At 44.0% G+C, this 16,220-nt stretch overlaps 1 protein-coding gene and 1 long non-coding RNA gene across 8 annotated transcripts in view; one reads left to right on the top strand and one right to left on the bottom strand.

The window, feature by feature from the left end:
- Positions 1 to 16,220, top strand: part of LOC124195665 (hormone receptor 4-like) — a 64,273-nt gene that overhangs the window by 9,394 nt on the left and 38,659 nt on the right. For 6 of the 7 annotated variants that reach the window (XM_046590185.1, XM_046590183.1, XM_046590186.1 and 3 more), the window contains one exon: positions 7,170 to 7,378. Coding sequence is in view for 3 of the 7 variants with exons in the window: in XM_046590194.1 (XP_046446150.1) it covers positions 7,363 to 7,378 (16 nt within the window). In the remaining 4 variants the exon portion in view is untranslated. Of the gene's footprint in view, positions 1 to 5,654; positions 6,255 to 7,169; positions 7,379 to 16,220 lie in introns of those variants that run through there. The other variant, XM_046590184.1, reaches the window with a different exon arrangement.
- On the bottom strand, positions 10,516 to 11,522 carry LOC124195666. Its single transcript, XR_006875352.1, has 2 exons — positions 10,977 to 11,522; positions 10,516 to 10,878 (listed from the first exon to the last, which is right to left on the bottom strand). It is a non-coding gene; the product is annotated as an uncharacterized LOC124195666 (long non-coding RNA).

A 16,220-nucleotide genomic window follows, 5' to 3' on the forward strand; every position in this document is an offset into this window, starting at 1 on the left:
CTTTTTGGTTGTTGAACGCAGCTGGCCGTGACCGATAGGACGGAAAATCAGCTTCGCCGCTGCTGCCACCGCTACATCTTTTTCCACCCTTTTTCCTTTTTTGTTTGTCAAAGGTGACGACGATGTCGTCACTGTCGACTGTCATTAAGTCGCAATTCACCAGAGCCACGGGCTAAGCTCTAAGCGAGTCTGCACGAAAATTCGATTACAGTCTCACAACGCATACAGCACACCCCCAGACAGACAGACACAATCAACGGCCCTTTTTTTATTTTCTATTATTTATTCTCTGTTAGACAAGCGCAAAATGGAATAGAGAAAATTGGTTAAATTGTTGTTGTTGTACAGGGCAGACATCGTTTTCTATTTGATTATATCATCATCTTCCTTAACTAAAAAGGAAAAAGGAAAAAACAGCTAAGCGGTTGGCGGCTGTTTGCCGGAGCGTGTGATGCGATGCGTCGTCGCCTTGGCCGTGTCTTTGTCACTGGACTTGATTGAATGAGAATTGTTGTTGCACTCTTCTTCTCTCTCTCAATCCACCAGCAGTCAGCCGCACAAAAGAGGAAAGGATAAGGTCAAAGGTCGTTCCACCCCATTGGATTTGTCTTCTCCTTTTTTCGCCCTCGGGAGGAAGGAAAAAGAGTTTGCGGGTCTTGTGGTGTGTGGATGCGATAGACCCCCGCACGAGTCCATCACGTGACTGCTTCGTGTGTCTGTATAGTTTGGGGGGGGAGAGAAGAAAATGTATTATATAAGCCTATATGGAAATGATGATTACTCTACCGAGGACAGGCACTGGCGAATGATTACAATCCATCCCGACGAGATGAAGGAGAGAAACAAAAAAAGTCCCACTGGTAATTTTCCACTAGGGGTTTTTAGCTGCTCGGTACCGCCGCCGCCACCACCAGCCGTCGGTTGGCTGGTTATCATTGGGTCCTACCAATTTCCCCCCTCCGTTATTTTGTTTTTCTTTTGAACACAAAAGAGGAAAGAGAGAGTTATTCACGTCATCATTCGTATGTGTAAGCTAGAGTTATTGTTTGTTGTCATGGCGGAGGGTTATATGTTGCGCGCAGCGAAAGAAAATTGCGCATTCCATTTTTGTTTTTGTTATTTTCCCTCTCTCGCCCGTTTTGTTATTGGTCTGATGGACTACTACGAGTACTATACTCTTTTTACCTTCCAGCAATAAAAACTGGGCAGAGTGGACGCTGAAATTGATGGAGGGGAAATACATATATATTTTTTGTCGGTATCCGATTATTCCCGTACGTGAGTTTTGAACACACACGGCCGCCGACCCGATGGTTGTGAAGTTGTGTAGGCCTCTTGTATATATTGTTGTCGGGGAACCTTGTTTTTCCCTTCCGTTTGAAACGGATGGATTGCCCAGAAAGCGAGTCGAGGAGGGGGGGAGAGCAGAGAAAAATCGTCTGTGTTCCGTTACACGTAATAACGTTCACATTAACCCGGGTGAAATATGGGCACGGGATCTACACACACCCCTGCTGAGATTCTCTTCTTCTTTTTGTGTGTGCGTTGGATATTTTTCTTTTGATTCTTTTTTTCTCGCTTCGTCATGGATTCTAATGAGATTCTATTCTCTCGCTCGTTCGCTGGCGCGTCCGGTTGGGGTCGACTCAAGGTGAAGGAGAGAAAAGAACGAAAAAATATCTCCCCAGCACACGACGATGGAAAAAAAAAAACGGGAGAAAGAGCGCAGGGAATCGTGATCGAGATTCTGGTCGGGACTTATGAACAAGTGGTGGTGGGATATCGCCAACCCAGCCAACCAAATAAATACATAAATAAATAAATGATAACTTAAAAAAGAAGTAGAAGAAGGGGTCGAGGGGAAGTGCGAGTTATAACACCCGCCGAGAGAGAGAGACGATTTTCTTCGTGATGATGTCATTGCCGAGTTGAGGACTCTCAAAATGGCGTCGGAGAAGAAGAAGAAGAAGAAGTAGATTTTTCATTTATTTGCCTTTACAAAAGTACGTCCACAATGAGGACCCAGGGACGTTTTCTCCTTTTCTTGTTATTTTCTTTATTTAGAAGATAATTGAATGGATCGTAATGGAAAAAAAAGATCGGGGGGAAACGGGAGGAGTCTGGAAATAGCTCGACCTCGCCCGCACGCGCCAACTTTCAACAATCCTTTTTTTTCTTCTTCTTCTTCTATTTTCTAGCGTCCATTTTGCTGGACCCCATATCTCCTCTTTTACCCCCCTACAGGATCGCTCCCAACTTGTCTAAAGAGAGAGAAAAACAAGCCCTACTAGCCCGTGTTAAAAAACACTGCAAAGCTCTCACCCCCCGTCCAACTTTTCTTCGGTGTCTTTCACTATAAAACGACGACCAGCCAGAAATAAACGAGTCACTAAACAAGAGTGAGTGAGTTGTAACACTCGAATAAATATCAAGTTGGAAACGGCCTACACACATTTGTCGAGCATTGACCTCCTTAATTTTTCTTTTTCTTTCAATGTTTTTATTATTTTTCATTCGACAGATTGCCACGATGGGAATGTGCTTTTTTTTTTAAAGATTTCAAAGTTCAATTGTTTCTTTTGTATTTCTTTTTAAATATTATCGGCCAGTCGCCCTTTTTATTTTTTAACTTCATCGTGTCGCGCGAGTTTCAACAGAATCCAAAAGATTCTGGGCGTGAAATTCTTGTGAAAGCAAGTCGGGATGGGGGGAGGGGGACTGGGCTGGAAAACTATACACGCACCCGACCATCCATCAACTTCTTTTTCCTAGCTAGAGATTCTCGACTTTGTCCCTTATCTTCCACAACTCGAAAAAGGAGAGAGAAAAAAAGTTGTTTCTTCTTGCCACATATTTCTGAGCAGGGAATTCCTCCACCGTATTAGAATTGTTAATTGACCTCTTTGTTGCTCTCGTCTGCGGTGGTTTTCCCTTTTCTCTTGTCTGGTCCAACATGGAAGAAAAAAAAGGGAGTCGCTCCTCTCCGATTCCACACGTCATTCTCTTTGCCACACCCTCACCACCACCAGAAGAAATCAAAATGTTTCGAAGAACGTGTGTGTGTGTTTCACTCGTCTCACAAGAGGCTACTAATGTGTTTGTCAATAGCCTTCGAGATATCGAGCTCATCGATCCAATCCGGGCCGGCCGTGCGGAAGGTTTTTCTCATCTATTTATTATAGGGAAAGAGAAGGGAGAGAGAGAGACCTTTCTGGTTTCTGGTCGTTTGCTTGTTGTTGATGTTGTTTGAGACCATATTAGGTCGAGAACCCGAGACGTAGACATTGTTGAATCGATATCACTACTACTACTCTTATATATAGAGAGAGACTTATACTTGTACCACCATCACACCAGCCGGGCAGTACCACTGGCAGACATACAGAGAGGTCCATTGCGGCCCCGCCTTGTTTTGTTTCTCCCCCCCCCCATCTCGCCAATCGATTCAGACACACAATTTCAAATGAGATTACCGTGCCAACAAAAGAGAAAAAGAATGCCAGCAAGAGAGTCTTTAGACTTAATCTGTTCGTGTGTGTGTGTGTGTGTGTGGGGAGGTAAAAGATTGTTGTGTGTATAAAAACAGAAGGGAAAAAAAGTTGCCCGGCAGCTGCTGCTGCTGCTGTGCCCGGCTTGCTGCCTTTGCTGGCCGCCAAATCTATCAGGTCGATGCCAAATTGCATGTTTGTCTTTTACAGAGAGACGCGCGCACGCGGGCGCTCTCCATTCGTTGCTTCCTTCCTCCGCACACACACACACCCGAAACTTTTTTTTCTTATTTTTTTTTTTTATTTTTTGCCCGTCTCCCGTCTGGGACCGGCCTCCGCCGCTGCCGTTACGAGGGAGGAGTTTTTTGGTCTGTCCACCTATTTGCGTGTGTCTGGGCTACCAACTGGAGCGAAGCAATAAGCTGGCAAAGAGAGAGAGAGAACTTCAGGGGGAAGTTGTCTATAGCGCAAACTTAAACAAAGTAACTAACCACACCCTTACAGTCTCTTTCTCGACTGCGAATTTACAGAATAATAATATCCCCCCCCCCAAAAAAAAAAAAGTTTTCAATTTGAAATAAAAGAAAAAGTTGACGTCGTCTCCGGTTTTCTTCATTTTAATTTGAGCAGCAGCAGCAGCGGCGGCACCAGCAACGACAATTAGTTGAAGCCGACACAAAGTCGCCAAAGTTTTTATTTACATATTAGAAAAGTAGAGGGAACTAACTACTGTTAATGTGATTCAAAGTTTTTTCGGGGGTCCCGCGCCAGCAGCTGTTGCGAGATCTTAAATTTTGTTTGTTTGTTCCCGTTGAAACTATATAATTGAATTTTCTACTTGATTTGTATTTTGGGTTGTTGTAATCGATATCGATCGTCCCCCCTTCAAATACTTTTTTGTTTTATTTTTCTTCTTTTTTTTCTATTTGCCGATGTCGTCGTTGGTCTTTGTCTCCCCAGAGCGTTGACGTCACGGGCTATTTGAGAGTCGAGCCGGAACCGAACGACGACGACGACGGTGGCGGCGGCGGCGAGTGCGCGTGACCGCTGCCGGGGTGTGGGTGGTTTATGTTGGGTGGGGTCTGGGTCTTGTGTGTGTGTGTGTGCTGTGTTGTTATTCTGCTGTTTTTCTGCGAATTATTAGTTTTGTTTTTTGTCTAATTTTATTCTCGCCGTTTCTGCCAGGAAGGGCAAAGAAAAGGAAATCATCGCCTCCGCCATTTAATTTTACAGTTGCGAATCGAAATGTGAAGAGAGAGAGAAAAGAGAAAAAGAATTCCGCATAGTCTTTTTTCTTTTATTATTAGTTTTCTCTCTTTCTACGTCTTTGAAGGGGAAACATATCAAAGAGAGGACCCGCCCCTCCGTTGACTTCCAAACCGTATGTGTCCGTCCGTCGGTCCGTCCGTCTGCGGCTTATCTTTTCAACAGCCGGTGCTGGCCCGACTCGATTCCTCTTCCTCTCCCCTCTTTCTTTCTAGCAGCGCATTACTGTGCGTGTGTGTGTGTGGAACAGGCTACTACTATCCATCTCACACAATCCCATACAAATAATAATAAAGTAACAGAAAGAAGAACAGCCGTTAAAATTGAAATCGAAACAGAAAATCTTTTTAAAACGTTAACTGGTGGAAAAGGAGGGCCTCTTCGCCCTCTTGTGTAATGGCCGTATACGGCGTTAATTCGAAACGTGTAACACACACGAGAGAGTGAGCGTACGCAAGAGTTGTCGGGTTGCGTCATCCATTGGCCAGAAGAGCGAGCGAGCAAAGAAGTCAACTCTCTTCTTCTTTTCTTCTTGTTCGTCTCTTTTGTGACTCTGCTGCTGCTGCTGATGTTTCCAAATGAAGTGGCGCGGCAGCAGCAGTGTGATGGCCAGCGCCGTCCATTCCATCCATCCATCCATCATCATTTTCAACAGCTGCGGGCTGCTAGCTGCTAGCTGTTGAATCACCGGGGAAATTGATAAGACTCTTTCGGGATGAACGCTGCGTGTTTTTATTTTTCATTTTCTTTCTTGTTTTTTTATTTTTTTTTATTAGATATTTTTTTTATTTATTATTTTACAAGACAAGAACAACAACAAACTGGCAGAGAGAGAGAGAGAGAAAATGGGGACAAATTATGAATTATGATTCAAAAATGTCGAGAAAGGAAAAACAAAAAAATGAAATCAAATAAATAATCGGGGGGACCTATTTTGTTTGACGTGAGTCATATCAATTTTTATTTCATTTCGTCTCCTCTCTGTTTAAGGGGGAAGGCTTATCCATCGAATCGAAAGAGAGACACAAAAAATAAAAACAGAAAAATAGTTGCGTACGATTCTGTTTTCTTCGACTTTTATGGCCTGGGTGTTGTTTTTTTGTTTCTTGTCAGTTTAGGAGCCAAAGTTGACTCTCCTCCTGATTTGAGTCACGTGGGAGGAAGGAGAAAAAATTTAAAAAATAAAAAAAAAAGAAGTTGGTCCGTCGTGCGCCAATGTCTATTCCCGGTGAGTCAAGACGCGCGGCGGCCGGTTCCAACAACAACAACACCAACACCACCACCGCCAGCATCATCAGAGTTATACCGAGAAGCTCGGCACAAAATGGGCGTGAGACTATTTAACTCGACGTTGACGGACACACGACGGCCTTTTGTTCAGCGCAGAGTTTTTTTCTTTCCTCCTCCAAACTGTTTAGTACGACTCCAACCCACATTGAAGAACTGGCCGTATCTAAATAGATGCAGATAGGGAAGAAGAAAACGGAATAGAATCAGACGGTAGGGAGAGGGGGCAAATGTGAATATTCTTTTTCTGGCTATTTGTTTTGGCCGCGGACAACAAAAGAACTTGTCTTGCACGCGCACCGCCCAAAAGCTTCCGCATCTTTTTCGAGAACTCTTTCTATGCTGCTGCTGCTGCTCCTTGTATTCTTCAACTTTACTTTTATACACAAAAGTAAAAAGTAGAGAAAAGATTAAAACTTTATTCTCTTCTTTCTTTTTTTTTCTATTTGGTTTGAAAATGTTTCGGGGTTTGGAAGGGGGAACAGTAAGGAGCTAGAGGATAAAGAGAGGCAGAAGGAATTGGTTTGGCCCGATTGATTTACAACGAATTGGAAGGACCGTGTCACCCGGGTGGCCGGCTCCTCTGTCTCTCTTTCTCTCTGTGTGTGCTGCTACGATTGCATCGCATCCAAAGACACGAGAGTGTGTTGTCTAGTACGTATACTTGGGTGTACCGTATCGACCTTTTTTTTTTTCTTTCCCTCTTTATCGGCTGCCTGCCATCGACTGTGAATGAGAGAAGGGCAATCTTGGTATTTTATATCCTTCGTGCCCGTTCGCTTCGCTTCGTTTCTCTTTTGTTTTTGTTTCTTTTTTCGCTTCAACTTCGTGAACCGATTCTAATCTCCCCGGCAGTTGTCCTTCTTCAAACGGCCCTTTAAATGCCCACCTCTCTTGTTGTCTTTTGCCTCGTGTGTGTGTGTAGTACCTTGTACTGCTTCGGGGTAAGAGTAGTAAAGTAATAATAATAATGCTTTTCTTGCTTAGACACAACCATATACCACCTGGTGGGGGCAGCGCATTCGTTTGTTTTGCGCCATTTTAGGCCGGAGAAAAGTCGAGAGAGAGAAACGTGATTCCCGATTTTTATGTCTTTTGTCCTTTTTTTCTTTGTGTCTTCTTTAACAGCTCCTGGGACACACGTACGCAAGACAACAACAACAACCGGACAAGCAGGAGAAGAAGAAGAAAAGTGTTTGGCTGATTTGGACACTGCCACGTTTAGAGACGCTGTTAACCTGTTGAGGATCGACCGCACTACCCGACGTCACTTAATCCTTCGTTTCCCATTCGAGTCGCGTCAGCTGGCCAACCCGATCGAATGTCGATGATTGACGGTAAGTCCAACATCCAATTTTCATTCTTTTTTGGGGTTACATCATTGGGCCGAATGGTGTGGCGGCTAGATGACGTCTTGATGGCCGACGATGATGATGATGATTCAACCCGACATCTATTTAAAATTTTACTGCCAAATTTTCGGTGTTGGAGGGAATTTTGGGTTTTTATTAGGTGGGAAGGCTAATAGCCGAATAGGAGGGAAACTTTTAGAACTTGATGTCAAACAAACAGCTGTGTCTGTGTGTGAGTGTTTGTGTCGCTTGTTTGTGTTTTTCACCCTCGTCGACAGCCAATTGTCATTTGGTCTGGGGTAATAAGAGGCAGAAAAAGAACAGCTGCCGCGGTACTTTCAAACAACCGAAAACCGAAAGGAATTTTTTTTCTTTTTTCCTTTTTATTTTTTTCTCCCCTTGAATTTCTGGGATATGGACGCATGATGAGTATTACGGTAGTTAGAATGCGCCCCACTGTTTTTCTTTTTCTTTTTTTTTTGATTATTCTATCGCTGTGACGTAAGCGATGGGATTGTGTCGGCCGAGATGACACGTAGAAAGAGAAATGTTCGTTTTTGATCCTCCCGATTGATGGATTCCTTTGTTTTATTTTTCCCCTTTTCTTGTTGTTGTTTTATCTCATTTTACCTCGCCATTCATTGTCCCGATACATCGAACAACATCCTCCATTCTCTCTCTCTGCCGGCCAGACCGGCCAAAGATAAGCGAAATGGAGAGAATACGAAACAAAAAAAGAAGAGAGCCCGGTGTGTGTGTGTCTGTGTGATTTGTTATCGGTTCGATGTTGTTTTGAATGAATAAAAAAAGAAGAAGGAGGAGGGAAACAGTAAAAAACAACCAGGAGAGAGAAAAGGACGCGAGTTCCTGCAGTTTTATAGCCTCCTCCTCCTCCTGTCTATATGGCATTAAATATATACAGAGTAATGGTCGGCTTGCTTACTTTATTGAGCTGCTTTTCTGCCGAATGGCGAATCGGGAAAAACAAAAAAAAAAACAAGAGGAAAATGGAGGACGGTTTCACTTTGGAATTGACCTCAGAGGCGATCTATGTTGTGGATGAGATTCACGATGAATCTTTGAAGAAGAAAAAAAAACAACTTTGCCCAGCCGAGGGGCTATACAGCAAAGTCGCTAAGAGAATGAAATAAAACAAGAGCAGGAGGAGGCGAGTCCAACTTTTCTTTTGCTCTCGTTCGTCCATCTTGATTTCAGCCTCGAGAGAATCGCAGGCGAATCGCGAAGGAGCTGGTAAAAGAAAAAGAAAAGAAAAAAAAAGACAGAGAAGATTAATGACATTGGCCGCTGCGATTGGATGGAGCGGTGACGCCAAAACCCCCCACACACACGCGACGCACTTGCGATCCTTCCCAGACTCTTTGATTCTTTTAAATTAATCTTTTTTCTTTCTTCCCCAGAAAAGAGAGAAATAAAAAGGGAAATTCATCCTCTCCATATTTTTCGGGGTCCCACTCTCTTGAGCCAAAACATATTGTGTGTGTGCGCGCATGTTGGCCAGCGTCGTTCGCGTTGTGTCACAGCAAAAGTCATCCGATCGTCTGGGGGTCGTGACGGCCGACCGTTGGCCGCCAATCCCCTCCAATTTGCATTGTTATTGAGGAGGGCCACCGCATACGTTTCGGTAGCAGAGTGCTACGGCCCATGTCGGCCGTATTGTTTCTTTATTCCCTGGCTCTTTTATTTTTTACTTTTTTTGTGTTATTACTACTACACCGGGGGATGGGCAAGATGAAAGCAAAGGGCAACGAAAAAGTAGTAAATGGATTTTTCAGGAATCAAAAGAGAAAAAGAAAAAACGGAGGAACAAAACGTCGTTTTCTTCCACTCTTCTTCTTCTTTTTTGTGTTTGCGCGATGTGGATGGATCGATCCGGTTTTCCTTGTTAGTCCCGTTGCACGCATTTCCGCATGGGGTGAAACAAGATTGCCGCATCAATCGATATCGCTTTAATATCTCCTCGATGGTTTTTTTCTTATTTATTCCTCCAGTCTGTGAAAAAGACGTTGGTTGGAAACTGGGAAAAAAGATGTTCCTCCTCGCAGGATTTTTTTGTTGAATGAAGTGAAACGACCAGAAATTGAAACAAAAGGAAATAAAAGGAAGGACGGAAAGAAACAAGAAGGGTTGGAAATGTAATCCGGGCGAAACGGGTGGTCGCTGTACACACACACACATTGGATATAGGGCCAAAGAAATCTAAAGAAGTTTGAGAAGGGAAATGTTGAGAGAAGTAGAGCGCGAGTGTTGCGTTTCGCACGCTCCGGAAGGAAGGAAGTATACAGACAGGGCAGACAGACAGACAGACAGACAGATATATATATATGTATATACACAGCAACTACACTGTCAAGTGTGCTGTGTTACTGCGAACAATCCAGGAGCAGCAGGAGCAGCCAGCAGCCAGCCCAGGCTCTGTATAGAGTCCCACCCACAGCTCTCTCGTCTTTTTTTTTCGTCGAGTAAATATCCTTTTTCGAGTAAAGTACTTTTGCCCCTCCTTCACTCCCCTCCGTCTCTGTCTCCGTGTGTCTTATTTTATATATATACAAGAGAAAAGAGAGAACTTGCACCGGGGGTATATATATAATCTCTTTTCTCCTTTTTTTTGTGTGTGTTGTCTTGTGCTTCTTGTTCTCTCCCTCCTCTGCCTCTTTTGCTCTTTCTCCTTTGGCTGTTTGTGTGTGTAGATTTCTGGCTCGTGTCACGAACGAGTGTCTTGTTTCAGCACCAAATCCAATCCAATATTGTCTACGTATCGTCGTCCTTCTCCTACATCTTCTTTCTTGTGTTTCTTTCTTTTTGTTTTACTATTTTCCAAGATTGTCCTGTCGGTAGGGAGCAACCACCACCACTAGAACAACAACAACATTCCTTCCTTCCTTCCTTCCTTCCTTTGCGTTTATTTGCCCTGACTTTTTCGTTCTTTCTCTGTGATGGGAGACTCACCGAGATCCCCCTCAGCTTCAGGCAAAAATGGCGTCTTTGTCTCTCATTCCATCAAATAAGAAACGATTTCCCAGCTGGATCGATAGCGGATCACTCTCTCCCTTCCCCCAATTTCAATTCCAATCACGAAAAGAGCCAGTAGAGAGAAAGACGGAAACTTTTATTCGGCTTTTATTTTTGTTCTTCTTCTTCTTCTCAACACAAAACGTTTTATCAATAGTATGTCTAAATCAACCAAGTTGATAAATCTTCAATAAAAGATTTCGATCCTTCCAAGGATCGTCGGTGATGTCCGACAATCCAAGAAAACCCCCACAAAGTTGTTGTTTGAGTCCGGCAAGTGCTGTTGTCGAGTCTGTCGTGTTGAGGAGGAAGGAACTCTGTAAAAAGAAGAAGATCTTTTTATATTTGATTTGATTTTCATTTTTTATTTTTTGGCCCTTCTCTGTCTTGTCCTTGGCTGCTGCTTCTGCTGTACACGCTCCGTCGAGCAGAGAGTGACATCATTGTGGAGGCATCTGGAGATGAGATCACGGTGATGGAGAGAGAAGAAGAAGAAGAAGACCTTCACTTACAGGCAAAAGGAGCCCCCAGGATACACACTGTGTTATACTACCTCTCTCTTTTTCTCTGTGTGTTGTGTTTGGGGGTTGCGCTGTTTGGGTGTAGTTGCTGTTGTTGGGTGGCTGAGGATCTTTTTTCCTTTTTCTTTTTTTTATCAGACTGGTTGCACACACACACACCCACCCACTCACATCCAGAAGAGAAGGAACACACCCATCAATCGGCCATGGGGAGTGTGAAGGGAAGGCGTTTTGATAGAGTGTGGATGCGTGTGTGGAAAATTTCATCTTTTTGGTCGAGTGAAAAATGGAACGGAGAAAAAGAAAAATTGAAATGAACAAAATTTTTTTAAATGGGAAAAATAAAATCCTGGGGGTAAGAAAAATGAAATCAATCAATGGACCAGAGAGGAAGGGGTCAAAGTTTCTGTTTGAAAAGGATCAAAGATAAAAATCTGGTCGATAACACTGAGGAGGAAAATGGGGGGCGGCTTTGCCAGCAGTATTTATAGGCTCAAAGACTTTTTGAGTTCTCCTTCGACTGAGATGATGTACCAGCAGAGATGATAACGTGGAATGGAACTCCAATCATCTTGTTTCTTTTCTCTCTAAAAAAGAAAAAGAAAAAGAAAAAAAAGAGAAAAATCATTAGCTGTTATTTATTTATCTTGCGATGGGTGGTGGTGCAGTTTTTTTGGGTTGGGTTTCTTAACTTCCTCAGGACTAGCTCCTCCGACATTGGGTGTGGGTGAAGACGAGAGACGCCTGTTCACTCGACTTTCAATCTGTCGTCGTCCCGGCCCTCCTTTTCTTTTCTCGGATTTTTGTTTTGTTTTTGTTGTTCTGCTTTTCTTTTTCTTTTTTCTTTTTTTTTGCTCGTTCCGTTGTGTCTTCCGCCTTCTTCTTGTGTCTCCGGACTAATTGAAAAACAGTTTGAAATAGTTTCGGGTCGCCCGAAATCCCAGCCAAAAAAGAAAAGATCACCAAAAAAGAAATGTTGGAAATCGACTGTCAACTGATGAGTGACTTGCCATTGGTCACATAAACCAAACAGGAGGTTGTCTAAAAAAGGGACCCCAGCCTAAATCTTTATTTGGCAGATGCCATCAGATGGTTAATGCATTCTCCATTCAATTACAGTCACCTATGTAGTAAGTAGGCTAGTCCATCCGGCTTTTGCAAACGTACCCGGTATAATCTCTCGACTAACACCCACCCCAGTCGTCATGGGTGCATTACGTGTACGTTTTGTAACCTTTTCTTCTTCTTCTTCTTCTTACAACCCCGGAAAGAAATCAAGTAATCGGCTTTTGCGTACTTTGAAATGCTCGTCAAACATCCTGCTAGCGTTAGATTAGAACGACTACCGGGGAAAGAATGGGACTCGATACACTTTTGACACAAATGAATTGTGTGAGTGGGTTATGTTTCCCCCCCTAAAAAAAACTGCGCCCATGTTGGGAAATATGAAAATATCAAAGGGGCGCGGCCCCGGTCGTCACTGGCGCTGGCGCTGGCTCGGCTGCGGATGTGCGGCTGTTGTTTTGGAGCGAAGCCAACGAACCCCGTCTCCCCCCCCTTTCTAACATTTCCCAAAACTCTTGTGCTGCCATCATCCATATTCCTATCTCTTTCTGACTGGTAGAGAATAAAGCTAGAGGATGAATATCAAAATCAAACATTTTTTTTTCTTCCCCCCGATAGAAATCCCGCACGAAGCGCAATTGATGAGTTCCACACAAACACATTTTCCCGTCCCTGGGCTGGTGGGAGGAGGAGGAAATTCATTTCTCATTATCTGCTCAACGGGCAGAGAGTTTTTGTGTGTGTGTGTCTATATCTACCACCACCCCCCTCGCTCTCCTCCCCCCCATTCCCGTTTGCTCGCACATCACCATCGATATAGCTTCATTATTCCTTATCGAGGAGAAAAGTCATTAATTGCTTTTTATTGTTGACTGAGCGAGGACTAGCGGGAAGAAAGTCCAAAGTCCTCTGCGCATTCATATATTTTCTCGGGTTTGTTTGCTGGTCTTCTTCTTCTTCGTCTTCCTTCTGGCCTCTTCGTGTTGTTAATATTTATTTATTACATCTCCAAGTTTGACGGGACGAAAGAAAGACAAAGGGGGCTAGGGGGTGGTTGGAAAACAAAAAGGCGAATCAATATTCATACACTAATATAGAACCCGTGTCTATATATAGGTAATTTTACACACACACACACGTACACGCACACACAGAACCTTTTAAAAGAGTGGGGAACGTGTACGTCGAGAGGTGGGAGGGAGACGAAAGGTGGTCAAACGTAGAGCTTCTCACCCATTTGACACAGAAAAGGCTTCACTTCCTTTCGTTCACAGTTGCACAGGATAGGACGCACTGGATTCTCTTATGGCTTCACGGCCTTATAGCCGCCCTGCTTACGTGAGCGCTGACGGGAAAACAAAACAAAATAAAAAATCCCGAGTCCAGCAAACCAGATGGGATATAGTATACGAAGATTGAGTTTTTGTTTTGTTTTGTTTTTTTCCCTTCCATTTGCATTTTTTAATTCAATGTCCGGAAGCCCCTTGGATTCAAAACTATTTTTCTTGTTATAATAACAACACGACATCGATCGTTGACCCGTACATTTTTGTATCACTCGGACCTACTATATACAAGGGAAATGCCAAAACACAGACAAAAAGATGTTGTGTGTTTGGTGATGGGTGCAGTTGTATCGATCGTAGATATCCTGAGAAATCAACTCATTTCGAGTTGAGGAGAGTAAGGAGTTGAGGGCGAGGTAGTAGTTTGAGATGGCGGGGGTGTTGCGGGTGAGGGGGGGGGGAGAACTTGATGAAGAAGGATTGATGGATCAATCAGCTGACATTGCAAAGTCTTTCGTCGACTCCGGAATGCGGTGGGTGGAGAGTTACCCAGCTGGGGAGGAGTGTGTGTCTAGTTGTAGTAGTGACGAAGATGTCGAATGTGTGTTTGTCGCTTGCATTGTGTAACTACAAGATTGTCGTTCGGGATGGAGCAGCAGAGCGGAGCCGAGCATTGTTGCCATTCCGCCGCATTTCTAAATGAATCGAAATCGTTTTTCAACGGAATATTCCTCTGTCAAAAGAAGACAGAATAATTGTTTCGTTATACCTTTTTTTTCCCCTCGTTTAAACGATTGAGACATGGACAATTTGGTAGGAACTGGGGCACGTCATTTATTTTTTTATTTGGATGGGGGAACGCCCCGACGGTGGGCATTACGTAGCCCCTCGTATGAAGGGGTCTGGCATCCGAAAAAATGTCTGCACCCTAAAAGATAGAGGGGACTTGTGATATTTGACTTATTTATACGTTGCCCTTTTGCGAAGCTCATCGGCAAGCACAGCAGGTATTGGTGGCACGTTTCAGCTTCTTCTTCTTCTTCTTCTTTTTCTTCCACTTTTTCAGGCCGGCGTTTCTCTCTCTACATTCGCCGGTTCACGTTCGTGAACGGGCCATTAGTTTGCGAGGATTTCATGCCTGTCTTGTTGGGATTTCTTTTCTTTTTTGGGGGTTTTTGATTTTATTTTTGTTCGGTCCGTTCTTGTCGTGCGTCGAGGAAGAGCCCCCTGTTGTTTTTGGATCGACGAATGGACGGACACCACCCAGGGCAACCTATCCCCCTTTTGATTCTTTGATGGTTGCCCATTCAATGAATTATTCATCGCTCCTCGGCTCGGCCCCAACAACCGGCTCCTTACGACTCTTTTTTTCTTTTTCCTCTTTTCTTTCTTGGAAATGAGATGAAAGAAAAAAGATTCCGACCAGCTACCGCGCCGATGGATATGATGAAATGTGTTGCGACAACAATTTGGCCAAAAAAAGAGAAAGAATAAGAAAAAAAAGGAGAGAAATTGAATTTTGTTTTGGGGACTCGAAAAAAAAGAATTTGAATATATTTCGAGGGACAAAAGAGAGTCGAAAAAAGAAGAAGAAGAAGAAAAAAAGGAGAGATAAATTGGTAGGAGAGAGAGAACGCGGAATGTGTGGAGCCGTAAACGGATGTTGCGGTTTGCCACACAAATAAACAGAAACGAAAAAGAACGAACGAACGAACGAACGAACGAACGGAGGAGTTTGTTGTTGTTTGTCGGTGGTGGTGGTGGGGAAACTGGAACACGACGATCGCCGAGCGACGGATCATTTGGCCATCGGTAGGAGAGTGAAAGATCAACTGGGAAAAGGTCAGAGACACTTTTATATATATACAAAAAGAGAAAAAAGGAAATGTTATGGCGGCCAAAAGGTTCTCTCTCTCTCTCTCTCGCTTTTTTCTTCTTCTTGTGTTGATACGCTCGTAACAATTTTTCCATGTCTGGGATATCAAACAGCTGCTGCTATACACAGCAGCCCAGCCGAGGAGGAGGAGGAGGAGGCGGCGGCCATGTTTGCCAACTACTCTTTACTGTGTGTAGTCGGGTGAGTGAGTCACCACCGCCGAGCACAAAACCATTTGGCGACTCCTCCTTGTGTGTTGTGTGCTGAGCTGAGCCCCCCACCACCACCAACTGCAATCTCGTGCTGCATCTCTGCCCCGACCGAGTTAATAAAAACCGCACACACACACACGCACACACGGAACGGGAGTTGGGAGTTTCCAGGAAATTTCGGGCAGCCGCAATCAATTCTAGAGAGAGAGAGAGACACTGCGGAAATCAGGTTTCAGTTCGGCAATCATTAAGAAAATGTGATCTCTTAAAACAGGATTGAACACTTTTTATTTTTCGATTGTTGGTCGTGTTGCAAAATGACGTAATGCAGTGATGAAATAACAAACGTTTGCCGGGATCGATATAACGGGTTCTTTTAATACCGCCGGTATAGATACACAAGTCTAGCGCTTATAGTTTTATCGTTCGTGATATATTTTTCGGTTGGGAGAGAGAGAGAGAAAGGGGGGTTGAAGGATCGTCACGCGAAACAACTCACTTTACTTTATTTTATTTTTTCACCCCCCCCCCCTTTTTTTGGTGCTGTGCTGTGTGTCTGGACTGGGACTCCCCACCACTCGGATGTTAACCGACCATCCAGGGCGTGCACACGCATCAGGGGCCAAAGAGAGTGAGAGAGTATCCAACTCTAAATGGGGTCCGGCTTAATCGGTCGTATATCAACGGACCCAGCCAACCCAACTCGGCGACTCTGCTGCTGCTCCTACTATACTCTCATGTGATGTACAGTGGAGAGTACAGTCTGAGCGGATCGATGTGTGGGAGCTCTTTTCCCATCACCCACAACCACCCGCTCTTCTCTCGCTCACTCTCTCT

Source organism: Daphnia pulex, chromosome 6 (genome assembly GCF_021134715.1).
Source record: "Daphnia pulex isolate KAP4 chromosome 6, ASM2113471v1".
Classification (NCBI taxonomy): domain Eukaryota; kingdom Metazoa; phylum Arthropoda; class Branchiopoda; order Diplostraca; family Daphniidae; genus Daphnia; species Daphnia pulex.